This window comes from Amblyomma mixtum, chromosome 5, assembly GCF_055824585.1.
Source record: "Amblyomma mixtum isolate Tamu chromosome 5, ASM5582458v1, whole genome shotgun sequence".
Lineage (NCBI taxonomy): Eukaryota > Metazoa > Arthropoda > Arachnida > Ixodida > Ixodidae > Amblyomma > Amblyomma mixtum.
In genome coordinates, this window is record NC_143016.1 from 57,435,156 (window position 1) to 57,462,295 (window position 27,140).

The 27,140-nt window shown below is 46.0% G+C and overlaps 2 protein-coding genes and 2 pseudogenes across 3 annotated transcripts in view; 2 read left to right on the forward strand and 2 right to left on the reverse strand.

The window, feature by feature from the left end:
• The window catches only part of LOC149342278 (uncharacterized), a 37,275-nt gene extending 17,644 nt beyond the window's left edge, over positions 1-19,631 (forward strand). Inside the window, exons 4-9 of the mRNA XM_089546773.1 lie at positions 3,450-3,670; positions 4,970-5,091; positions 13,542-13,656; positions 14,235-14,414; positions 15,525-15,668; positions 19,482-19,631. Coding sequence (XP_089402899.1) covers positions 3,450-3,670; positions 4,970-5,091; positions 13,542-13,656; positions 14,235-14,414; positions 15,525-15,668; positions 19,482-19,631 — 932 coding nt within the window. The remainder of the gene's footprint in view (positions 1-3,449; positions 3,671-4,969; positions 5,092-13,541; positions 13,657-14,234; positions 14,415-15,524; positions 15,669-19,481) is intronic.
• A 3,190-nt stretch (positions 19,632-22,821) lies between these two features.
• On the forward strand, positions 22,822-25,516 carry LOC149342279 (uncharacterized). Its single transcript, XM_089544587.1, has 3 exons — positions 22,822-23,313; positions 23,535-23,746; positions 24,366-25,516. The coding sequence occupies exons 1-3, from the start codon at positions 23,139-23,141 to the stop codon at positions 24,486-24,488; spliced, it is 510 nt and encodes a 169-aa protein (XP_089400713.1). The 5' UTR covers positions 22,822-23,138; the 3' UTR covers positions 24,489-25,516.
• LOC149342280 (uncharacterized) lies at positions 24,692-25,468 on the reverse strand (annotated as a pseudogene). The gene is made up of 2 exons (XR_016283019.1): positions 25,269-25,468; positions 24,692-25,085 (listed from the first exon to the last, which is right to left on the reverse strand). The product of XR_016283019.1 is annotated as an uncharacterized LOC149342280 (transcript).
• A 180-nt stretch (positions 25,517-25,696) lies between the features above and the next one.
• Positions 25,697-26,672, reverse strand: LOC149342281 (uncharacterized; annotated as a pseudogene).
• Positions 26,673-27,140: the final 468 nt, after the last annotated feature.

A 27,140-nucleotide genomic window follows, 5' to 3' on the forward strand; every position in this document is an offset into this window, starting at 1 on the left:
ATTAATGGTTAATTACTGATTTGTGCCTGAACACTAATTAACTGCTAATTAATGACGATTAAGCTTCTGCTTTAGGAGTGGAACGCGACAGCGTGTTGTAGCGCTGCCAGGGAGTCCACGGAACGCCACCACCCGTTCGCCGCGATGCCTTGCCTTTTGAACGCTTTTTGAGGAAAGGAAAGGGCGCAGTAATTCTCTGTCATCTCGGTGGACACCTGAACTGCACCGTAGAGGAAGGGAGGAAGTGGGAGTGGAAGAAGAAAGACAAAGATGGCCCGTAATGAAGAAAAGGAAAATTGTATTTGAGGAAAGGAAATTACGCAGTAACTGTCTCACATATCTCGGTGCACACCTGTCAAAATTCAGGGGGGCACTTTTTTTACCTAAAGTGTGGTCAGTGATGTGTGGTTAAGATGTTAAGCTTCGCCTCTATATAAAAGAGTGGAACGCGACAGCGTCTTGCAACGCTTCCAGGAGTCCATAGAACGCCATCGTCCATTCGGTTCTATGCCTCGCTCGTCGGCAAATTGGTTTTTGAGGAAAGGAAATGTATGTGTCTCTCATATCTCGGTGGACACCTAAACCTCGCCGGAAGAGAAGGGAGGAGGATGGGAGTCAGCGAAGACGCCGTATTCACTAGACGCACCTTTGTTCTTCCCAAACCATCGAGCTGGCATGGCGGAGAGAAAGCATGCTCGTCTCACACTTCGAAGACCGGGGTTCGATTCCCGAGCTCGACCAATTTCTTACTCGGTTTTATTTATTTATATGGCCTGACGTGAAAAGTTAACTAGACTAATTTAGCAATTAAGCAATTAACTAAGCTCAGTCCCACTAACTTGGAGCATCACCATACGATCCCTTCAATTGGTTGCCTGGTTACAGCCGAAGTACAATTGGCCCTGTTTGAAATTCGCGCACTGTGACGTCACGACCGTTTCGACCAACTGAAAAGCGTGACATTTCTGTCGACAACTGCTGCTTACAACGATAAGGCTTTCGGCTTAAAAACGCCGACAGGAAGACGCACATAGACCATCCTTACGTTCGGCACACTACCGCACGGGGCGCAATACTGCGACCGCGCATGCCCCCTCAAAAGAACAACGAGGCAATACTTTTAAGTGACGACATAATACACGAGCAGCGCACGAAAGAGGAAGATGGTTAATATGCATTGCTATTTTTCTCTCTGGTGCCGTACTGGTCGGCTCGCATGGAAGTCGGAAAGAATGAGTTCTTGTGCCGCCAGTCAAGAAGTGGGTACCTAGAAATTACTCGAAAGGGACTACTAATTGCCCTGATTTCATACGGCGGAACTGGATTGAAACTGAACGCATTATTGAACATTCATTAGGTATGCTCTTGAACATCTAGTCTTTTTGAAGATAGTCTTGCCGTCAGGAGTCCCTTAGTAACAATTCGGAGAGTGAAGTGAAACTTGCGTCAAGCATTTCATTTTGTTCACGGGTGAGATGTTGAGCTTGTCATATAACGATTCATGTCTATTTACGCCCGCGGCAGTGGCTCACTTGTTGCTTAGTTTGCCTGTTACGAACGACGCCGACGATTCTAAAAGAAGAAAGAAAAGCTCTCACCGGTGCTCTATTTTGATGGAGAGATGGTTAAGTAAGGTTCTGAGAAAAAAAAAGTAAGATGTAGCATCTGTCCCAGACTTGAAGCACGTCGCGGAAGAAGCGTTTATGGAGCGAAAAGGGGGAGGAGGGAAAGTTCAGGTGAATGTTACTACCTGCCAAGTGCGAATATGACTTGGTCGGCCTCTTTCGTGCTCGGGTCCACGCTTATCGCCAATGTCTGAACAGAGGTGACACCACTCTGGATGCAAAAATTCAGGAGAGCACTTAAGTCACCTTACGTGCGTTTAGGCAAAAGCCCATCGAGCGTCCGTTGATTGCATGGACCAGGCGTCGACCGAGGAGGGACGGGCGCGCGGGCAGCTGGGGAGCAGCAGCGCCACCTGGGAAGTCATCAGTCGCGTAACATGTGACGTCATAAGTCACCCTTACTGGGACGTCATTTGTGACGTCACACACACACCTGATGATCAGGTGATAATTTCGCGTGACGGCATACTACGTCTTCGCTATATCCGGAATTCCGTTCCAAACGAAACTTAATTAAGTGTCACCTAATTACAAAATGTGCAAACAAGAGAAGGGAATGAGGGGCTCGTTATAAATATGAGAGAAGCCAACAGCCACAGAAACCAAGGGACAAAGGGGATTTTTAATATTTTATTTTATTTATTTTGTGGTGTTGATGAATTTAGAATATTACTGAATATGTTATCGTTTAAAGCTAATTGATTAGAAAAGAAGAAAAAACAACCACATTGCGCCGGTGGGATCCGAACCCACGACCTCCGAATTACGTGTCCGGTGCTCTACCTCTGAGCTACGGCGACGGCTGTCAAATCTTCTGCTTTTCGGGGTTTTTATGTTTACAAATAACCTAACCTTTACAGTGTTTATCTGCGCCACCCACGTTCGTAAGCGGCGGGAGTAGCACGTCCTGAGTTACCGCTGGTGTGACGTAGAACGCCATCGAACGGCGAGGGTGGAAGCTGTGTGAGAACCCTCTTATGCTTCCTATGGCGTCAAGGCTGCCAGGACCGAGGCCCTCGCTAAGTAATTATGCAAACAAGAGAGGGGAATGAGGGGCTTGTTATAAATATGAGAGAAGCCAACAGCCACAGAAACCAAGGGACAGAGGGGATTTTTAATTTAAACGATGACATATTCAGTAATATTCTAAATTCATCAACACCACAAAATCAACCCACTTCTTTCCTTGATTTCAACTAGGATATGTCATTTATTCGAGTTTGTTCTCTCACCCACTCCGCCCGCTTCCGATCTCTAACGTTACATGGCTATGATTTTACTTTCCATACTCGCTGCGCTGTCCTTAACTTAAGCTGAACCCACTTTATTAGCCTCCACGTTTCTGCCCCATAGGTGAGTACCGGTAAGATGTATACTTTTCTCTTGAGGGATATTGGTAAACTGCCATTCATGATCTGAGAGCAGCTGTCATATGCGCTCCACCCCATTATTATTATTCTAGTCATTTCCCTCTAATGATCCGGATCAGCTGTCACTACCTGCCCTAAATAGCTATATTCTCTTAGTACTTCCAGCGCCGCTTCCAGTTACTAATTAATTCACAACTAATTAAGTCTTAACTGTGATTGACAGGCTGCGCTGACACTTTCTGAGAACGGACAAATTCTGCGGACACTTTGCTGATCCGTGAGGCTATAAAGGCTTTCGCCTTAAAAGCACTGCTCTCCTTATCTCTCTACGCACCATAATAAACTCCAGTGGAGTTAGTCATCTAGGGTCTTCAACTGTTGCGTTCATGCATCCGGTGCACCGCCTTTCGCGAATAGATAGCGTCAATTATTGTTATGTCTATTTATATTCCAGAGACAGCGTACAACTTCTTCAAGAACCTGAAATTAAACACAACAACTTTGTTTACACTGTCATACAATGGCGCCCCGACGGCTACTTTGGGCATAGTGAAGGCCACTGGATTTTCTGCGGAGGCCAAGAAACTCTACCGTGAAGTCAAGTGCCGTGGCTTTGGTCTCAAGTTAGACTTTCCTGAGACCGAGGTGGACACAGGATTGCTTCCAGTGTTCAAGGTTAGTCCGCAACATTTAATATTTCATTAAATTTTTAATTCCCTGTCACCCGCTGAATGAATGGCCGTCGTTCTTTGGCATCAGGTGGCTTACAGTCGAGAAAAAAACCGCGAAAGAAATACATGCCTCTTTGTTACCAACATTAGACCTCGACTCAGCGACACTGGGTGGCGCTGGGCTGCTGAAGAGAAGCCAGCTTTATGATTACACGGCAGCTGGAGTCAGGGTTGCGCTACTCACACCTCTTGTAGATGGAATTATTCTGGCGCACTGCGCGCGCTATGTGCCGAATTCCGTAAAGGGCTTGTTAAAAGCCTCCTGAAGCACAACTGGCATTAAATGAGAAATGTTTAAATGCGGGCTTAGTCGCCATGATTGTCTCAAGCTTTTAATTTTTTTTATACACGCTTCAACGAAACTGTATTTATCGGATTCTTGTCAAGAGGGAAAGTAACGTCAAAGGCACCCTTAGACAATGAGGTATGGACAACGCTCCCCCGACGCTACAGTTAGTGTTCTGTTGGTGACGTGGCAGCCGTAGAGAACTTGATGAGTTCTACGCGCAGAAGTGGCATTGAGAGCGATGCGTGTTATTAATGCCGTAGCAATATTACATGGAAATTCGACGGAATGGAAATAGATGTCTTTTGTATTGACGACCTTGTACAGTACTGCCATCGCCTCTGTTGATACTGCGTGCATTAAAAAAGAAGGTCCCGCACCGGTATCTGTAACGGCTATGAAATCATGGTTTTATATGACGATCGCGGAAAGCGACGCGAGGAATCTGAGAGAGCAGTTGGATTCATCCTCTACGATTAATTTCTTGCTTTGACTCGGATGAGTATCTTTATTACTCGGTAATGTGACTGGAGTGGAAAACGACGTTGTCACCGGAAGTTGTCATCTTTATCACCTACGATTGCGTCCGCTAGCTCGGCCTGTTGATGCGCGTTCTTCTTTGCGCTTCCTGGGTATACAAGGACTTAATTTAGTATTTTAAAGATTGTATTGCGAAAGCAAGACCAATTAGGAGGCGGCATCATCTTGCTGGCGTTAAAGAGGCAATATCACACCAGGAAGAACACCCTGTCTCTAGATATTTACCCCATGCGAGGGGAGCGCGAGTGGTGCACAGTTCACTATTGACGCATCCGAAATAGTCATAACTCTGCTTCCCTTTATTTTGCCTGTGTTCTTTCTGGTGTTCGTTCACCACAAGCATCAGAGCTTCAGGTCGGCGTGTTTGTGCGAAACCTTCTCTCCAGTAATTTAAGGGCATTTCTTTCTCTTGCGCAGGAGCTGTCTACCGTTCTTCAAAACGTCGGTTACCCAAAAACAGAGACGGTCACGTTCTTGATGTTTAGAACACGCGGGACCCTGCAGCAGACGGACCGAGCTACTCTCGAGACGATGATCCCGTAAGGACGCGTGCAATCTTTATGCTTTTGGGGTGCGTTATACCCGTAATGACTCGCAGCTATGACGGGAAGCAGGTAGATAGGCACACTGTAGCCTTGAAAAACTTTTTTTTTTGTATAAACCTATAGCCAGCCGTGACAAGATGTCTGGCAGCAGTAACAGTCGCAATAACACTAGCACGGCCGTAGAGACCAAGCGTCGTTTGCTTCCAATTTTCGAACCTATACTTTAATGGAACTTTTATATGAGCTATACTTTAATGCTTTAAAATATCATATGCAATCATATGTGTCAGGTATGAAATCATATGTGTTATGTATATAGGTTATATGTTTCACCGTTCTGTTTCGGTGAACTCCTATGGGCAGCTATAAGTTATATATGTAAAGTATGCTTTGTATGAACGCATTTATGCTTCATACCTGTTGATATGTGTTCCAAACGAGTCTCGTATGAACTAACATGGGCTCCACACGAGTTCATTCACGTCACAAAAGCCTCGACTGAGCACATATGGGATGCCTACGAGTTCATAAGTAACACGTTTCACTTCCTAATTTGTATGTGCAGCATTCAAGATCATTCGAATCACAGATGTCTTATACGAACTTGTGTTGCATTCAGGCTGAAACTTGGGCTAGTGAAAGCATAACAATTCATACTGGCTAGCACTTTATTCAAAATACGACGGACGAGCCACACATACGCGCGGGACGGATGCTGGTGTTCAACTGACGTTTATTTGACGAGATGGTATACATATATCGCAGTCTTGATAGCAGTGCCGTAATCATTCACTTACGCGCAGTCGCACCGGGGTGAGTACGAAAGCTCTTTAAGAGCGTTAGCACTAGTACTCGCATTACTCAAGGTCGTGTTAGTATGAAACACGAGGTCAATCAAGTGGGACCAGTGGGTGGTACCATTGGTACACAGATTGTGTACCACCTAATTGGCGTAGGAAGTTCGGAGGGTATCAAACAGTTCAACGCGTTACGGAGCATAAGATTACTAGCCGAATCAAAGCGTTGCTTATCATACGGATTCGCCCCGACGACCTTTGTTTCCTCAAACCGTGACTTCTTGAAACTTCAAACGTACGTTACGGTTAAACTAATTGACATTGGACATTTGAAGTGGTGTCAAACGATTTGTCTTCTTGCGCGGTATACGTTGGCATAAAAAAGTAGATATCGCGATATAAAGAAAACTTTCTACCGGATATAGCGAACACGGCTAATTACGCAATATTCGTTCGGTGTTGCTAACGCTCTATACTTAAACGCTACCTCAGCGTATTGCTCTTTTTCCTGATAAAGGTACAGACGGTGCGCTGTCACAGTTTGGTTGGTTGGTTGGTTTTTCGGCGAAGGAAATGGCGCAGTATCTGTCTCACATATCTCGGTGGACACCTGAACCGCGCCGTAAAGGAAGAGAGGAAGGTGGCAATGAAAGAAGAAAGAGAGAAATAGGTGCATTAGAGGAGGTCTCCAGAATAATTTCGACCACCTCGGGGTCTTTAGCTTGCACTGACATCTCACAGCACACGGGCGCCTTTTGCGTTCCGCCTAGAGCACTGCACGGGCCTCAATCTGAGGCCCAAGCCCGGCCCGGGCTCGCGACCTGAAGCCCGAGCCCGGCCCAGGCCCGCGGCTTCAAGCCCTGGCCCGGACCAGGCCCGCTAAATTATCGCTGTAGCGAGCCCGGCCCAGCCCGTGAATCCTAGAGTGAGGCCCAGCCCGGGCCCGGCCCGGCCCGTTTCACAGTAACGCTTGAGGTATACCGCTCACTCTGAGAAAGTAGACTGCTACTGGACCGATAAGAAACTGGCCGACAAATGTTCTGAAACCACAGTTTGGCTTGCAGAAAGTTGGTTCTCTTTAACCCAGAAGGAAGTGATTAAGAGTTGTGCTCGGCCGGCCCGTCTTTTGGACAGTGATCTCGTGTAGGTGCGCAATGATAAATTCGGGGAGTTCCGAGAGCCAAACAAAAAGGGCTGCATAAGCGTGCAGTAGACTACTTTGCGTTCCCCCATGATTTTAATCAGTTATATTTTGCCGCCCGGATGTATAAACATTAAAGCTGCCTAGCAAGCAGTGGGATGACATTTTTTTAGTGGACGCGATCTCAGAGGCTGAACTCATAGCCGAACTGGTCGCCTTTCAGCAGAAACGAAAAGCTGAAAGGCTTGAGTATTTCACGGTGTGTGTTTTGAAGACTATAAGCGTCCTAAACTAATATGTTCTTCCCGAATGCATTTCATTAGTGTATAATCATGTTTTGGGATGACGAAAGATCAATTGCCAATTAAGACCGGTTGAATTTTACTCTTATTGGTGGAGCAGAAGATAACGCGCGAACCGCGTGATAACACTTGTCATGACAATCAGGATGAATAAGCGAGGAGGGATAGACTTATGAGATGAGATTTACAAACTCACACGAGATTCTATGGTTATTTCATTTACGAGACGTTCCGGTCAGCTGATCAAAAATAAAACCTAACGCGCTTTAGTTTTTGAATTTTACCACATGACAAAAATATAGCTATAAAATAAAAGCTATGTTTTTGGTGCCTAAGGGCCCAAGGGGATTCAGGCTGTGAGAGACACCGAAGCAGAGGGCTCCGGATCATTTCAACCACCTGAATTTTTTCAACGAGCAATGATACTACAAAATACATGGCTGTCATGCTTGCCGCCTAAATAGAAATGCGGCCACCGAGGTTAGGAGCAAACCGTGCTTCCCCGGCTCAGTAATCAAGCGCCTTGACCACTAAGCCACCACGGTGTGGAAATAAGGAAATAGATAAGTCAATGAATAAAGCTAGTTTTTTTCTCAGCGCGTACCATGGCCCATAGGTCATTCGTGTCGCTGCTCCAATGCCGCAGTTGTGTACTTCACTGTGCAACAGTGAGCGAATAGTCGGACACCAGCCGTTTCTGTACGGACCCAAGCCTGACTCGGGTCCGCACCCCGGCCCGGGCCCGCAACTTCAGGCCCGGGCCCGGCCCAGGCCCGGCAAAACAAACCATGTCCCGGCCCGGCCCGGCCCGCGGGCCGGGCCGGGCCCGGGCTTTTGGGCTGGCCTGAGCCCGTGCAGTGCACTAGTTACGCCTCCACCGAAACGCGGCCGCCGTGGTCGGGTTCGAATCCGGGTACTCCGGCTCGGTAAGCTCTGGTGTACTACGGCTGCCGTGTAGTGACCCGATGGAGTCCGACCTGTGACGTCAGCGTAGAACACGCCAGGTTTGGAACCACGTTGCGCATCCAGCGCCCGAGCACGCGCTCTTCTCCGTCCTTCGTGTGTGTGTGTGGAGTGATGTTATGTGGCACGGGTTGGACCGTAGCCTGTACCGCCACAGCTCCGGGATATGGAGTGGTTCCTCCGGGACACAGCGTATGCTTATGTTGAGGCGACTGAGTAGACGGCGCCCTGTTTCCGTCTGCTGCAGTCTCGTGTGTTGATTCATGCGATGAGTCTCTCGCAACTCCGAGGAGGTGTTGAGCACCCCCAAGGCCGTGAGACGGGCCGTGGAGGTGGTAATCGGGAGGTCCAGAGCTCATTTCACGACTTTGCGAAAAATGATGTCTAAAGGAAGTACGGCGGAAGTACGGCGCCGAGTACAGGATACGGCTAGTGACATAACCTTGAGCGAGACGGAGTGCATCGCGTCCGCTCAAGCCACCGCGCCGGTTAGCCACGCGTCGTAGCATACGGCCTACCATTTCTCCTACGCGCTTGATTATGGCGACGGCGGTGTCGGCTTTCAGCCAGCGGTTATAGTGTAAGCCCAAGACTCTGATCTCGTAAACCTCGCGGAGGGTAATGCACATCGAGGTTGAGTCGGTCCTGCAGGCACGAATGTGTAGTAGCTCGGACCTGATTGGGGCACAAGCGAGAACGCATGAGATGGTTTAAGTCTCGACTATGGTCGCGGCTTGCTGGAGGTTGTTCTCCATCTCACTTGCGCTGCCTTGGTTAGCCCATAGTGTTACGTCGTCATACATTGCGTGGTACACCCTCTCCACCCGCTGCAGGAGGGTTGGTAGCTCCACCATTACGATGTTGAACAGCAAAGGCGAGAGCAGAGTGCCCTGCGGAGTGCCCCTAGTCCCCATGCGGCAGGTCCGTACTCCTGAGCATCGATCCGGAGCAGGGCCTGCCGTTCGGAGAGGAAGTCCCGGACGTAGCTGAACGCCTTTGCACCGCAATTGGTGCGGCTGAGGTTCGACAGAATGCTGCCTTGTTTGACATTATCGAAAACGCCCTTAAGGTCTAATGCCAGAATAGCGCGATCTCTGCGTGTGGTTGTCCGAGGAGTGATGATGTCCTCGCGGAGTTGTGAGAGTACTTCTTGGGCCAACATGTTCTAGTGGAATCCGTACATGGTGTCTGCAAAGAGATCCTAGAATTCGTGATAGGGATACAGCTGGTTTCGAACGGTCGTCTCCGTGAGTTTCCCAACGTATGAGGTTATTGAGATGGGTCTCAATGGGCTGTCCTTCCGCGCCGAGAATGACCTCCGGGCTGAAGAAGTCGCTATCGTCCTCGCGGTCGCAGACCCCGAATGCAAGTTTGTAATTTTCGACTCGCGTTTCGCTTGCGAGAGCCATGTCAAGGGCGAGATATGTCCTCTAGTCTATGACATACTCTACAACGTTGTTAGAGACGCCGAACCCAGGCCTAGACACATCGTGTGGGCGCCGACCCACGAAGGACTCGCTGGAAACGAAGTTGCGAATGCGGCTGCCCGAGCATTTATCCTCCGTGCCCCTACTTCCGCGTCCTCCGGCGCCGTTGTGCCTAGCCGGCCGCTTCTGCGGTTTCGTGGAATTACAACAGATGATTACAAAACAGCCAATGCCAGTTCCCTCAACCGGTAAATGGGCTGTCGAAGGCAGACGAAGGTATTCTGCGACAGCTACATACGAACACCTACTGGTGTCCCGCTAAGGCTGCTCACTACGACCCGTAAAAAAAAAAAACAACCTTTTGTGCCCGCACTGTGACGAGCTCTGTTCTCTTCCACATAGTGTGGGCCTGTCTACACCGTCCCCCCTTCTCTCCCTATCCCTACCCCGCTAAAGAGCCTTGGGTGACCTTCCTCCTCGAGTGCTCGAATGCTACGGCGCAAGCTGCCCTCGCGAGCCCAGCGAGCGAGGCGGCGGGATCTTGAGGCATCCCGGACTAGGGACGCGGACCAAGATGATTCCGGCATTCACTATCTGCGCCGGCTCATCCTATATGTTTGTATATTGAAGGTTTGCTCTCTCTCTCTCCGGCTCGCTAGACGGGTGCCTTAACCACTGAGCCACAGCGGCGGGTGCGCAGTCAGTTAGTTCCTTCCTCTTTTTTTTTTTAAATAAGATGGCGAAAAAGTGCGGCGTAGAGCTTTTACAGACAGCAATGAAGAAATCAGTTCGCTTGTGGCATCTTGTGAATGGTGTGGCAAGGCCGCCAAGTTGCGCTGCAAACCATGCAACTAAGTTCGTCAGAGGCAAAGTGGGTGTTGAATAGAAAATCCCACTAAGTCATACGTCGGGCAGCCAGGTCCATGCCCGAATGAGGGGCTCAAGGAGCATCGCTTGACAGTAAAATTAATATCGACTTGTGGCCGTCTGGCTGATCCCGGCAAACGGTGTTTTAGTAAATCTTGAAATCCTGTGTACGAGCCACAGTGGAATCTGAACGAGAAATTTGCGAAGTCAAGTGGATAAAGAAAAGAAGAAACTAACCGTGACAGCGCCTAGTTCCTTCTTTTTTTATCCACTGGACTTCGAAAATTTCTCGTTCTGATTCCACTGTGGCTCGTACATAGGAGTTCAAGACTTGCTAGGGCACCGTTTGCAGGGATCAGTCAGATGGCCACAAGTCGATATTGATTTTACTGCCAAGCGATGCTCTTTGAGCCGCTCATTCGGGCATGGACCTGGCTGCCCGATGTATGACTTAGCGGGATTTTCTCTACAACACCCACTTTGCATCAGACGAACCGGGTTGCATGGTCTGCAGCGTAACGTGGCGGCCTTGCCACACAATTCAAAAGATGCCACAAGCGAACTGACTTCTTCGGTGCTGTCAGTACAAGCTCTACGCCGCACTTTTTCGCCATCTTATTTGGACGGTCCTACACATTGTGCACGTACGGCAACCTCACAAGCCGAGCTTCGTCGATCAGGTTCATGATTTTTCCACCTCCCAGTTATTGCGTTTTTAAAATTATAAAAAAAAAATCATAAGCTATTACTAACGGCCGGCTGCAAACGGTTCCTGTCGGTAACAGTTAAAAAGTTAATTATCAAAATTCGCTTAATTATTTCATCAGTTAACATGATCCGCCTTTATTTTACGTGCGCCAACAATACTAGGACTATGCCGCAAAAAGGTACTCTCTACCTCGGAAAGCCCACTTTTAAAAATTAGTGGCCGGCTTCCCTGAGGCACCTGGCATATGCGAAACATATATGGCAAACATCTATGAGATTTTTCAAAAAGGTATTAATGCGGTTCCGTTTCGAAAATAGTGTGAGTGCTGCAAAATTCTCCATGGACGATTGTCACAGTTCGAGAAACAAGTCCCTTGCGCTCCCGCTCAGCGGACCGTAAAGGCACTGGCCTCCCTCCTTATTTCCAGATTTGATAATTGAGACTGTTCAAGATCCCTGTTCAAGAACGGAAGCGATAAGCGCTATTCATCTATATTTTCCGATGGCACAAACACATCAAGATAGATACCGCGAAGCTTTGACGAAAAGTCGGCATACAGGCAATTGGTAGCTGGGACAGCAGTAAGAGTAAACTATTCTGGCTATTATGTGCCCATAATAATGAAAAATTCATTTATAGACGTGGTGGCAACACTAATACTTTGCGTTGGTAGAGATAAGAGTAAGCATGGTCAGTGGGCTGCACTGTATATAAACATAGCCTGGAACTACAGGGTGTCCACGGTAACTTTAGCCAAGGGTTAAAAAATAAAATATTTGAGGTAGGCCAGGGAAACCACTTACATACACCTACCAACCGGCTTGCGCATCATAGGCAATTTTTTGTTTTGCAATTAATTAGCTATTAAGATCATTTTTCTAAATGCGTAAATATTGATTTTAGAGAGCAAATGTGAATAGCAAAGTTGGAGAGCACCTTCAGAAACCCCCATTCCATTTATTTGCGATAAAGAAAACCTCACGTGTATCTTTTTTCCGCGCTCCAAAGAAAGCCCGAGAAATACAAAAAATATCACGTGACTAGCGCATTCGCGCGCCACGACTTTGCTGCTCTCAGCGTGGCTTGAGTGAACTAAATCAGCTGCTGGCAAGGCGCGACGACCTCAGTGCGCCGGCAGGCCGATATGTCAACGGTGGTTGCGGCGCCCGCGCGAGCCAGTCTCCAAGCGTGACGGTGCAAGTTGGAAGTTGCAGGCAAGTATTTTGCTTATCGTCTTTTGCCTCTCAGTGGCGAATAAAACTCGTCAAATTGTGTTTGTCACCTTTGACCATTTCATAGCTCACAATGCCCGGCGCGTTCACTGCAACTTGCACCGTCACGCTTGGAGACTGGCTCTAGCGGCCCGGCAACCACCGTTGACATATCGGCCTGCCGGCGCATCGAGGTCGTGGCGCCTTGCCAGCAGCCGATTTCGTTCACTCAAACCACGGTTGAGAGCAGCACAGTCGTGGCGCGCGAATGCGCTAGTCACGTGATTTTTTTTTTATTTCGCGGGCTTTCTTTGGAGCTCGGAAAAAAGATACAGATGAGGTTTTCTTTATCGCAAATAAATAGAATGGCGGTTTCTAAAGGTGCGCTCCAACTTTGCTATTCACATTTGCTGTCTAAAGTCAATATTTATGCATATGAAAAATGATCTTAATTGCTTATTAATTAATTGCAAACAAAAAATTGTCTATGATGCACAAGCGGGTTGGTCGATGTATGTAAGTGGTTTCCCTGGCCTACCTCAAGTATTATAATTTTTAACCCTTGGCTAAATTAGCGTGGACACCCTGTATATCATGCAACAGAGTGACTAAGTGGCAGACTGTGCAAGCATCGTAGCAAAGCGCGCATGATTCTATTTCTTCGAAAACAATCTGTTCACTTCTAGCGAACGCACGATAGATAAGTCATCCTTCACGACCAGTAGAACAAGATAAGGCCACACATAGGCTGCCATAAACATGGAACACTGTTTAGAGATTGAACAAGAAAGAATAACTTGGAAATATGCAGACTTCAGCTCACTTAGTGTAAAAACAAGATCAGTCAGCGAGAATGTATAGTTAACGCCCCCTTGAAGCAGAAAGATGTTTATGGTGTGAAGGTAGCCATTTTGCTTTTAACTGGGAGGAACTCTCGATTTGCTTCGATATGAGATTGGCGCCATGTTTTACAAAGGCGTGTACTTACGGCGCTTCCCGAGTTTCCCACTCTTGTGTTTTGTTTCAGGTACCTTGGGCTCGTCGTGTTCGTGGCTTGGTTAGAAAGATCCAGGGACGACATTGTACACTGCATCGCCTCGTGGAGCAAAGTCGGCATCCCGGACCCATACGCGATGACATTTGTGAGAACTTTGCAGTATACGCGTTTGGAGGCCACAAAACACACGTGTGATGTGATGAAAACAAATTTAATAGAACCGTTAGAAAATAGAAGGAAATTTCGTCTTGAATATCTTACCTCTGTTCGCAACATGAACTAGAAATTAGAAGAAAACTTCGCCTTGCATTCTTGTCTCTGTTCGCAACACGAACTAAGAATTCGTACCGCGCCATACCTGTTTCTGAAACACGGCACACTCGTCATCTTAACCCCTTTCTTAGCCTGAACCGGTTCTTTCAATTTTTAATTTTTTTTTTGAGCAGGATACCGGATTGGAACAACTTTCTGTTAACACAGCGGAGTGCATCAGCGTCGCTGCATTATGCTGAGTGTTTTTTTTTTGCTGTATTTTTTATTAGCTGTTTTTATATAACGGAACTCCCTATTGTCGCATCAGTATTGTGTGTCGTTTCGCTCTGTTTGTGTATTTTCGCCCCCTGTTTCAAGCATTTAAAATCCGCAGTAAATAAGAATACCAAAAAGTCTGCTTCCAACTCCGCAAGTTCTTCTTCACCTTGCTATATCCTTTGTTGGTTGCAGGAGGATGCGATCGAAAGCATCGTCAGTTTGCCGGACGGGCCCACCACATATGCAATCGCCGTTTCACTGATGGTACTTGAATTTAATGGTGTGGACACTACACCACTACCGAACGAGATTCAAGGATTTCCCGTCGGGAAGCCCTATACCCAATTCAAGGCCTTCGAAAATTTCCCAGATGTAAGAGAGTAACGTGCAGCTTTTTTCAAATATATATCACCTGGCTGCTGTTGTCACCTGTCAGGTGTAAGACGTGGCATAAGTTTCTCCATCTCATTAACTGAGATGGGCCATCCGCGTGATTTTTTCAGTGATCTTGACCGCTGTGCGTCATTAACTGTGCCTAGGAGAAGCCGTAGCACAAATTACAAATTTTTTTAGACAGTCTATAGACTTCTGTCTTAAAGTCTATAAACTCTATAGACAAATCCTATAGAGCAGTCTATAGGCTATACAAATGGTATAGAAAGTCTGTAGACAATTTATAGATTTATGGCCATACACTGTTAGTAGACCTTTGTCCATAGAAAGTCTATAGACTAGGAATAGACAAGAATAAATATTTATAGGAAGGCAATAGAGTCCATAAGAAGTTGATAGACTGTCTGTAGACCATTTTTATAAGAGACGGGCTCCAAGATGGAAGGCAGGCTTCAAGATTATTAAAAAACTGTCGCCGTTTTCAAGTGGTGCCTGCCATTCCTTTATTCAGTCTTAGGTTACTGCAAAGTGACATTTTAAACAACAGCATATGTGAATTCAAACACCTAATGGCAGAATGATGAAAATGAAGTTTCTAGCAACATAAAAAGATGAGCCAGTTAGGAATATGAATAGTGACTAGCGACTGCTTTTATCCAAAAATATGAACTAAATAAAAACGGCATAAAAAATGGCGGCATGCTCGAACTGTACACTAACTTCTGGAGATTCTGTGGGGCGGACATTTTTCTTCGTCTCAGTGCATTCAGGCTGGCTTTGAAGGGTCAGGAAGGAAGACCAGTTTTATTTTGTGAAACGTGGAACATAACGTCTGTCCAGGCTTCACGTGAAACGCCGCTGCTTTGCGCATTTGTTTACGTTTGGAGGTATATCCCATTTGATTTAGTGCTTGTACTGAAAAATTATAATGTCAGCTTCTTTCTCTGCACATGGACAATATCGGCTCACTGAAAAACAATGCAGTTTTTCTGGGTCGACTTGTCTCGTTTCCTCTTTCGCCTAGCGCCAACTAGGCGTAGCTTTCCTGCGCTAATACTCAGAGGCGGTAATAATATCTTTCTTCCTTAGATTTGTAAAGTAGTTTTACCCTCCGGAAAATCGACCCCGATGCTTCACTACAACGACTCAGCGGCCTGCATTATGCATTTCGACACAACGAAGAATGCAGCTGTGGCCTACTCGTTCGAGACGGCTGATACTCTTCAGCATAAGGTGTGCATACTCTCTCATTATTCGTTATGCTGGCTCTCGGCCGCTGACCCAAAGGACGCGGGTTCGATAGCAGCCGCTGCGGTCGAATTTCGATGGAGGCAAAATCCTAGAGGCCCGTGTAATATGCGATGTCAGTTGACGTTAAGGAACCCTAGGGTTTCGACCCCAGGTGGTCGAAATTTCCGGAGCCCTTCACTACGGCGTTTTTCATAGCCTGAGTCGTTTTGGGACGTTAAAGTCTCGTAAACCTAAACGTTATCCCAATTGGGCTGCATCCGAGCCATGTACATCAGATTTGCAACATCTTTTATTTTTGTGTATGACAATATCCATGCTACTGTGGCGTACAATGCGCAAAACGAAACGTAAAGTTTTTATCTCCTTCAGGGGTCACCATTTATATTAAAATGAACATACATCACGGAAAAAGCGCCGTCGAGGTCGGCTTTCTCTCCAAAGAACATTCCTGCGCAGCGCCCGCATAGACCTCCAGCGAGCCATAGGTCAGCTATGAAATAAATAGGTATCCCGAAGATTTCCCGAACTGTCTGAGAATGAAACATGCTTGATGGCGCCTTTGGTGCGGTCTGATGAATTGTTCATTTGTTTCTCCCTTGAAATGCCTGGCTTGGCGGATTGGCAATGTTATTTTGTCACCTGTATCGATCCTGAATGCCTTGTAATCCATATCACCCCCACCCGAGTCACGATCCTGATGTTCGAGGGACATTTTGCGATCCTGCAGATGCTAAACAAAAAAATACTTAACTGCACCCTGTGAATTTTTCTTGTCAGCACGCAGTCAGCTCGGAAGGAAATGAATTTTTAATGAACTTGTTAACAAGGTACAGGTTTTATATGGCTGAAACTTTGTTTAGGGACGATAGGGTCGTAATATTATTCCATGACTATAGTTCCTTTTACTATGACCGCACAAAGAACGGACGGAGAAGTTATTATTGCAGTTTGTAATGTTCTTTGCTGAAACATTCTGCTCGAACTATGAAGCAGAACATGTGAATTTGAGATGCTGACAATTCGTCATGAAACTATTCTCCTCTGTGTTCTCTATCGCCCACGGCATAGTCGTGCGGCTGATATATTTTAATGTTCAGAATGAGTGTTTCACTGTTTCGACTGATATACCTTCCTAAGGGGTAGCGACATTTCCTCAACACACTGGTGGTGGCCAGAATGGTTACTGTGATCAATTGCTCAAAAGGTATTCCAGCATCATTTAGCATCTCTATTCGATATGTTTATTATCACACTGTGCCTTATCACCACATTAGTAGCAGTGGTAAAGTACTCCATAACTATTGATTTACTGTATATATTATTGTGCACTAAATCAGACTAAAGAGCAGACTACAACGTATACTTTATCAGTCAAAGTACATTCGACAATTTTTTTGGTCAGTAAATTTCAACTAACCTATGAGAAGATGCCTACCAAAGCAATACCAGTGATGAGGCATACAAAAAGCCCGCTGCTGTATTTAAAGTTATTTTGGATGAAAAGCTTTTGTCTATAAATCAGGGATAATAACTTAAAAGGACATGCCTGAGCATGGCGCGCAATAGAGAAATATCTTTCGCAAAATTTATACTTACGAACAGGATAGCGATGTAGCAAGTTTTGAGGCAGCTGAAAGAAAAGCCTTTGAAAAGAATTCATGAATAAAAGTAACGATAATTAAATTATCTTTTCTAGGCTATAAAATTTCGAGGTATAATAAAATTGAGAACCGCCTAAATTTGTTATGAACCGCACGCATTCTGACCTCTCCTCCTTTCCTCTCGTTAAACAACCTTTATCTTTGTCTCGCACGAATTAACAGCACGTTGACCTTGTGGTAATCACAAACATACAGGTGTTGTCAGGATCTTCATTCGGTTACTGTTTTAATAAATATTCCACCTGCCAAGCACACCAGAATAATAACCAAACCGGCATTTCATGCCTCCCTACAATCACGCGCAAGATATATACTCTGACACCACTATTGAAGCGGAAGAGTTTTTATGTTTATATTCCCTTCGTAACCAAGAGGGTTTAATATATACGGTATGTTCAATTTGCTTTTGATATAATGATGGGTAACAATTCTGATAAACATTTGTAAACTGTGGTCGTCTAGTTTAAACGTCCCCAAAAATCTTCAAGTTGTTAAAGTGATTGTGGTAAATTAAAGCGAAGCCAGCAATAATGTCTCACATTCCAGACTCATGTTAGTGCTTTGAGTATTCCCAGAAGGGATAACAATTTACTTTACTCAAGGATCATAGGATCCGACGACAAGTATAACTTTTTTTCCCGAAATGCACGACGGATTTCATTGCGGAGGGTCAATTACTCAGGCACTGATTCAACGCAAGGAGATTACACTGGACAGTACTGAGTACGGATTACCTATATTAGGAATATTTTTCGATTTTGCAAAGCACTCGCAAGCTTAGCCGCACTATATTATAAATGAATTTGGTTTTACAGTTTCTATGAATTAGTATTAGCGTAATCTAAAATTTCGGTTCTAACCTTTCGGTGCTATTGTTCGGTGCTATTGCTATTTCTACTGTTCGGTGCTCTATTTCGGTGCTATTGTTATACCAATTGTTTAAGTGTTCGTACTCGTTTCATCAATACTATAAATATGGGCGAAACTGTTGTATTGTTTTTTAAGACACTTATCTTGTGTGAGTATTTCTGTAATAACGCCACTCTAAAAGTGGGGGTGGGACATTTCAAGCCGGCGTTTCTGCTTGCTTTTTTCAGCGCGATCCAACATCCTCCTACGGTGGCGAAAAAAAACAAAACTTTCACGCCTTCGCTGCATAAAGCGCTCTTAACAGAGTGAAAATGGGACGGCAGCAAGCGAGAACAAAGCTGAGATTATCTCTTTCGCGTTAGTTAAGCATAATATGAACATGACCACATGAAAAGCGCACAATGACGGCGGGGCTCGAGAACGAAGAACGAGTGTCTAAATGTCAGGTTCGCACTTGCGCTGTATTATTTTCCGCCGCAATCATCATCATCATCATAATAATCATTAGCCTGACTACACCCACTGCAGGCAAAGGCCTCTCCCATGTCTCTCCAATTAACCCTGTCCTTTGTCAGTTGCCGCCTCTGTATCCCCGCAAACTCCTTAATCTCATCCGCCCACCTAACTTTCTGCCGTCCCCTGCTACGTTTGCTTTCTCTTGAAATCCACTCCGTTTCCCTTAAGGACCAGCGGTTATCTTGTCTTTGCTTTACATGCCCTGCCCAAGCCGATTTCTTCCTCTTGATTTCAACTAAGATGTCATTAACCCGCGTTTGTTCCCTCACCCACTCCGCCCTCTTCCGATCTCTTAACGTTACACCTATCATTTTCCTTTCCATAGCTCGCTGCGTTGTTCTTAACTCAAGCTGAACCCTCTTTGTTAGCCTCCACGTTTCTGCCCCATAGGTGAGTACCGCTAGAATACAGCCGTCGAAATCACACCACACGAAAAAAAGAGTCTGCGATAAGCGTACTCACCTGAAGCCAAATAAGCGAACGATCCGATTGATTCCGTTCCTGCGAAATTTATTCTAATCGTCCTTAGGTTCCTGCATTAATGTTGTCCCCTACTGTATGATTTAAGTAGAAGATGCAAAGAAGGTAGTTGATTAGCTCCCTTCTAATGTTCCTGCTTGATGACTTTGACATGTAATTCGTGATTATGTACAAAGATGCAGTAATTGAGGCTTAAAACTTGGCAATAGAAAGTGCAGAAACCACAACTTGCGGAAATATATTTATTCACCAAACTTTTTCTTCCCAGATGGTACGAACCCGGGATATGCTTGCCAAGCACCGGAAGAGAAATTTTGCCTGGGTTGTGGACACTGTATCCAAGAATCTGAGCCCAGAAGAGTGCGGAGGCTTCGCTCACCGCCTTAAGAAGATACGCGAATTGAATAACGCTCCCTAGAAAGGCACCTAGCAATGGATGGGAATCAACAGACCACGTTGCCCGTCCTAAAGGGATTTGGTGGACGGCATCATTAAAATGAAATTTCAGTTCAGTTCAGTGCATTTATTTCAGTCGTGTACAATGGCTGAGGAGAAAGGAAAAAAAGCCGCGCACGCGGCTTGACAAAGCTCCCATCTCCCGTAGCGGCTTGGCACGGCGATGACAGACAGCAGTAAAACAATAACAAGAGAATGCATGAAATAACAGATATGTACAATATCTTCATAACAGATCACCAGAATAGTCTCGGTACTGTTACACACACGCAAATGATAGTTTAATCACAGCACATGGATACTTTGTTTATTTTACAGTTGGATATGATTCATTCTTTTGTAAGAGCATATTTCTGACAGCGTTATATAAAACATGCACGTTAAAGAACCCCAGGTGGTCGAAATTTCCGGAGCCCTCCACTACGGCGTCTCTCATAGCCTTAGTCGCTTTGGGACGTTAAACCCCATAAACGAAACGAAACGGAAAGAATGGATTGATTAGTGAAAGCGTTTCTATTAAGGAAAGATGGCAACATATACCTGAGAGTTTGAAAACCGTAATTTGTGCGTGGACAAGGTACATACCAATATTCGTAGTGTCTTGTGTTGTGAACAGCGGTATTTTCCCGTAGATTCGCAAGGTCAGCAAAAAATGTGGTGTCACTATGTACCTGAGATTTGTACTGCTGAATTAGACGGTACTGATGAATAACCCTTGCATCCATAATGCGGTATTTTGCAAATAGAGCACTCGTATTGCTAAGTATGCGGCATCCGCAATTGCTCTGACTGCATTTTTTTTGTAATGTCGAAACCTTCTGAATATTAGTTTGCGTCGTTGTACCCCAAACCAAATGACATTATTTAACATGAGAGTCAAAGAGGGCATGGCAAATAACAAGTTTTGTCCTAGTAGGTATCATGCACTTTAACCTTCTGAGTATGCCGACAACGCGAGCTAGCCTACTCTCCATTTGCTCGATGTTGTAGTCCCATAACATAAATTCATTGAAGTCAACGCCAAGTGTTTTTACAACATTAGTTATTTCTATCATATTACCACCCAATACTAAATCTATATGTACAGCCCATTTGACATTTTTAGCTCTAAAAAATATCGCCTTTGTTTTCCGTGCGTTTATTAGTAGGGAATTTTTTTCACACCATGAGTTAAGTTTGCCCAACACGCTGTTAGCCTTTTCTACTATATCATTCGCGTTGGTGCCGGACAGAAATAAAGTAGTGTCGTCAGCGTAAATTACGTATTCTGTTTCGGAGCCAATCTGTACTAAATCATTAATATATACATTAAATAATAAGGGACCAAGGATACTTCCTTGAGGTACACCATGCTTTATTTTATTATAAGTATAGCGATGATTATCTTTAGAAACGTACTGATATCGGTCAGTTAAATAGCTGGTGATAAGAGATAGTGCCTTGTTCCTGACACCGTATGCAGAGTTTCGTGATGAACCCTATCGAAGGCTTTGGAGAATCCTGAAATATTTCTGCATTCATACTTCTTTCTGTTGGTGGGCAAAATTACTTCGTAATAAAAACATCTGACAAGCTAAACATAAAGTTACCATCCCAAATTCAGTCACTTGCCTCATAGGAACTCATTTGTTCTTAATTTTATTCGCTCAACCTGCACTTAAATCTTGAAAAAAAAAATTCGCTGTGGCTTAGCTTGGTTAAGCCCGGTAATTGCGAAAGCAATATCCGTACCTACGCCATGGTTCAGCTGGTAGTGTAGCTGGTGGTGGTGCTTGTGGTTAGACTTGTGGCAACGCATCTGTTCTACAATCCAATCCAATCCAATGTAATCTAATCTAATCTAATCCAATCCAATCCAATCCAGTCTAGTACAATCCAGTCCAGTCAGGCCGCCGTTCATGTGCACCGCCGTCGCACACGGACGCCGCGAGATCGCGAAGCAATGTTAAGCCGCTGGTGGTTGCCACAGCTACTGCTTTCTAGCGGCGTGAGTCGAGGCTAATCTCTTCAGCGTAACGCCACAATCGCGCTCCTAGCGGAGAGCGCGGGAGTTAGGCGCCGGTGGTGGCACCGCCGCGGCTTGCGACGGCGCGAGTCGGTCGCCCTTCTCTTCGGCGTGATGTCACACATGACGTCACACAGAGGTCAACTAAAGGTCAATGGTGGCACCGCCGCGCTACAGTAAAGACAGAAAGTGCAAGTAGTTAAGCTTTCGCTTTAAAAAAAAACTCTTTTGACCATCCGTCTGTGACTTGGCCAGTCCCCGCAGTGGCAGTGCGCCCTATATCCCATGAAAACAAGAGCGACATGTTGACATGGCCTAATGGGAAAAGTCTAACAAAAGAACAAGTTCCAAGAAGCTTCAGCTCGTGCGCTGGAGCGTATTCATTCCGGTGCTGAGACAACACCAGACGACTGGTGAGAGCTTCCGCCGGACACGCACCGGTCTAGCTCTCGGCCTTTTATCGTGCTTAGAGCGCGCAGTATAGCATGCAGCGGTTTATCGGCACCACCTAACATAGCGCCCGTCCACGTACTAGTATCCGAGATTGCGCGTCGCTACACGTAGCATGTGCTCTGCACGACATTGACTACCTGCACGCATTCAACATCGTGAACCTGGCGCTTATCTCTTGTCGATCTGAATGCGGTCTCTTCTGCACAAGCCAAAGCAATAAATGCTAGCCTCCTTAGCTAACTAGTCGAAGAGGCAGCATCATCTGATGTGCAGTGGAAGATGCTATTTCATCTCCTATCTCAGAAACTCAAGAGCCTATCCGATGAGAGTCGCACATGCTGGGACTGCCTATGCATACAAAAACTCTCACCCAATTCCTCTCCTCAATTACATCGCGAAACAGGCGTTTCGCGGGCACACTAGCCCACTTCCCATCTCTAGCTTGTGAGCTCATACCAGGAAGCTCTGATGGGGTGGAGCGCATATGGCAGGCTATCACAGATCATGAATTGCAGTTTATCAATATTCCTCAAGAGAAAAGTATAAAACAGCTGTATCTTACCGCTACTCACCTATGGGGCGGAAACGTGGAGGCTAACGAAAAAGGTCCAGCTTAAGTTAAGGTCAATGCAGAGAGCTACGGAAAGAAAAATCATCGGTGTAACGTTTTAAGGTGGATTCACACGACGGACCGAATCGCAGATCTCGCGGACGAATCGCGCATCACGTGACTTGACGTCACGGATTCAGGCCAGCCAACTCGTGTCCGCGGATGACGCGGACGGAAAATGCAAGGCGCTTTTTCGCTTCGGGATTCTGGCGGGGAACCAACACGAATTCAGACTGAAACACCGCGTTGTCTGGCCACTCTGCTACTTTTTGCGCAATTTTTTGCGACAGCCGCATGGGAGTAAGCATCACTGTTTACAAGCGAAACGTGTGCATGCGTGCGCACGTGCATTTGCGTACTTGTGTCGTTGGCCGTTGTACTGCTGCCCTCACGTGCGCGCCATGACTTTGTGCGACGATGCGGCGCTTTTTTTAATTAATCTTGTTGAGCAGTTCCCAACGCTTTGGGACGTTGCTCGAAATGATTATTCCAATACGGAGTTGAAGCAGGCGTTGTGGGAAAAGATCAGTGAAGAGATGACAGAACACTGGCCAGCCTATGCGCCCTACAGTACAGGTATGTGATGTTTCGTAAATTTCCAAATGTACCTCGCCTATTTCTTTAGTGTTTTTTTGTAGCCTTATGTATTTCGCCATATTCCTCGAAGTGACGATCAAGTAACTAGTGCGTAAAACATGCAACATGATTGACACGCTGTGCTTTCACGCAGTATACTGCATGAAATCCAGCGAGCATTTATTTGATATGGGAAATGATTGTTCTTTGATTTCACGCAGAATCACTGAAGACCTTTTTCAATAATAAAAGGCGCACCTACCGCCTGGAAAAGAAAAAAATTCTCGCCACAAAAAGTGGCCAGGCAGCCGACGAGGCCTACACTGGAAAATGGAGATTTTTCCGGACACTGAAGTTTTTGGACAGTGTACGACAGCCGACGCACCGCACAATCAACGGGCAGTGCGAAGGCAATGAACTGAACGTAGAAACGGTAAGATATTTTGTGCAATGCCTCGCACATCGTACCCTCACGATATTAGCGGTGTATTAGTAGAAATTTTCCCGTCAAAATCTGGAAAAAGCGACAACTTGTGACCTCTTTGTTTGGCGCGGGGCATGTGCACAAGACCGCTAGTAAAATAGCAGATTGTGAAAATAGCACTCATGTGAAAGCCAGCCGCCATCGGAGACCAGGGAAGCATAGGGGAATGTTGCCTTTTTTTTTGTGTGGGTTTGATAAATAGGAAATTAAGTGTCCTAATGTTACGGCTCGAGAGTATTTTCTAATTATTTTGAAGCCATAATATAATTATAGTTACTTTCCCAATCAAACTAAAAAAAATCTCCCTCTTTTTTTCCTGGGTTTCGATGGCTGTTGGCTTCTTTCCGATTATGCTTTCAGTAGGAACTGTACGTTTCGGGATAAGGGTTCAGTATGCACTTATGTTTTTGAGGTTCGGATAGGAGGTCCGAGAAAAAAAGTTTCCTGCAATAACTGTCATTGATACTTTTCCATGGCAATTACATTAACTTCTTAAGGCATCCGACCATGTGTGTTGAACGCACTTAAAAGCAGTAATCAGGACCATTATCATTTTTTCTCGTTGCAGTCTCCAGAGCAAGACAATGAAGCTGCAGTTCTCACTGCAGCAGAGTCGAGCACACTAGAGATACAGGCAGCACCAGCCCCACCCTCTCCAGGTCAGCAGCCAGGCAAAAGGAAAAGGAATTAACGGGCTCGGGAGTCCACTGCTCGCTGGAGCGAACGCCAGCAAGTCCTAGAAAAATTAGCTCATTTCAGATGCCTGTGCAGCAAGAAGATCAAGCGGACCAATTTGGAAAGCTGGTCGCTGCCCATGTCAGATCTGTGCCCAAGGAGAAGATGCTGTCGTGTCAGGCAGAGGTTCTTAAAGTGATTGAGAAATTTTCAGCAATATGAGCTAATAAAAAATAAAGTTTTTTATTTCATTCAAACACTATTTTGCTCTCATCAATACTTGCTCACGTCTAGGTGGGCAGCCTCACGCTGCCATGGTACGGCACCTTGGTTGCCAAAGAAGCTGCACAATTGTTGTCGTACTGCTGCACCGATGGCATTAATCCTTCCACGAGGTGAAGGCTGCTCAGAAAGTTCTGAGCTGTTGCCAAGTTCGAGATGTGTATCTCCATCATTTAGGCCATCCATGCCCAAAAAATTGTGTAGTACGCATGTTGCGTCGACAATGGCTGCTGCCTGTTCTGGCTTGGTATTCATCACTGTGTGGAGGCAGCGAAACCGATTGGCAAGTATACCAAAGGCGTTCTCCACAACGCGTCGAGCACGGGACAACCTGAAAAGCAAAAATACAAGTCAGTCTACAGAGCATGCACACAAATTTGCAAAACAGGCAGAGATAATGCCTAAACAGCATGGAAGGCAAGGGAGGGACAAGATTACGTGCTATCAAGCATCTGGATCAAGTGACTGAAGTAATCGCAATTTTACAGCGCAAAATGTTGTATTCAGTATTTACCTGTAGTTGAATATCTTCTTCTCCTCTGTGAGCCTTTTATCGCTGAATGGCTTCATGAGGTTCCTGCCTATTGGGAACGCATCATCCCCAACTAATACAGGCGGCACCACAATATCAGGTGAACTTGCCACTTTCACAACATCTGGCAATCCGGCTCTTCCATTGCTGATATCTTCTTGCAGACGTGTTGTCTGCCAGACCCCCGCGTCTCCTTGTGATCCAGATGCGCCAACATCAGTGTAAAAGAACTTGTAGTTGGAATCCACAACAGCAAACAGTATAATACTGAATGTTTTTTTATAATTGTAATAACGTGAGCCCGATTGGCAGGCTTGGTGATGGTGACGTGCTTGCCATCAATCGCCCCGGCACAGTTGGGAAAATTCCACTGATATTCAAAGCCCTGTATTGAGCGAATGGTGGCTCTCTCCTGGGAAGACAGAGCACAATGCAATTTAAATTGAGTAGCAAATTTAAAAGAAGCCCACAAAAATTTTCTATTTGGAATTTGTCTCACGTGAGCCCCACAATACAGCAACCCTTGAAATTTTTGTTGCTCTAGAGAAACGAAGTTTCTCGGGTGCATAAAAGCAGCAAGTCCCCACACTTCTGCATGCCGTGGACGTCAAGATGTAACAATCAAAGCAAGAGACAGTGCCGCAGTAACACGTTCCGTCAGTTCTCGCGTTACACGGTGCCGCTAACTTGGAACACCCGCAGATTGGTAAAATAGTTTCGAGCGGCAGTGAGGCAACCAACATCACACAAATGCAGCTCCAGCTTCATTTTATTTTTATCATAAGATGCACTTCTTAACCAATTCCTGGAATAAGATCCCCACAATAACATGCTTCCTCCAAAGAAAAAACTCTGCCTCTACAAGCACCTACACAAAGAAATACAACACTCACCAGTGGCAAGGTACCGTAGTGTCACCTGCAGCCGTGTCTTCGCAGGAATGGCTTTCCTCATTACAGTATCTCTTCTTTCTATGCGTGGACCGACGCGTGATAACAGCTGCAGAAACTGCTCCTCATTTACGCGGAGCAGCCGGCGGTATTCGGCTGGATCGACATCTAGGAGCTCTTCGTACAACTGGTTTTGTAAACCGAGCTCCTTTCTGGCAATCCAGTCCCTTTGCCAGCAACTGCGTTTCGCGTAGCAGTCGTCGCAGTCATCATCAAACTGATCAACTTCAATTGCCACTGCCGCGATCGCTGCCAACCGACGCTTGCGCTGCACCTCCATTTTGACGACTACTCTCGAAACAGGTCTCGGCTGCCGTTCGCTGCCAACCTGGTGTCGAGAGCTTGCCTGCTTCTTCCGTTTCCGTCCGCTCTTCCGTCTGCTCTTCACATCCGTCGTGTGAATGCTCTTAGCACGCGGACGGCCCTCGGACGTGACGTGACGTCACGGATTCGTTCCGCGAGATCTGCGATTCGGTCCATCGTGTGAATCCACCTTAAGAGACTGCAAGCGGGAAGATTGGGTGAGAGAAGAAACACGGATTAATGGCATCCTGGCCGAAATCAAGAGGAAGAAATGGGCTTCGGCAGGGCATGTAATGTGAAGGCAACATAACCGCTGGTCAAGGGTAACAGAGTGAATTCCAAGAGAAGGCAGGCGTAGCAGGGGGCGCCAGAAAGTTAGGTGGGCGGATGAGATTAAGTTTGTGGGGATACGTTGGCTGCAGCTGGCAAAAAACAGTGTTAATTGGAGAGACACGGAAGAGGCCGTCTGCTCTGTAGTGGGCGTAGCCAGGCTGATGATGATGATGATTTGGGGCTGCTTTAAGGACTTTTCCCCTTTCTCCTTTGCAAAAGCACTTCACTTATTGTGAGCCAAAAAGATGATAGCATACCCTGTGAGTGC

Bases quoted from the DNA above. Each gene is read 5' to 3' on its own strand.
- LOC149342279 (XM_089544587.1), top strand. From the start codon at position 23,139: ATGACTTTGTGCGACGATGCGGCGCTTTTTTTAATTAATCTTGTTGAG. The intron at 23,314-23,534 runs GTATGTGATGTT...GATTTCACGCAG, and splicing joins CTATGCGCCCTACAGTACAG to AATCACTGAAGACCTTTTTC. The intron at 23,747-24,365 runs GTAAGATATTTT...TTCTCGTTGCAG, and splicing joins ATGAACTGAACGTAGAAACG to TCTCCAGAGCAAGACAATGA.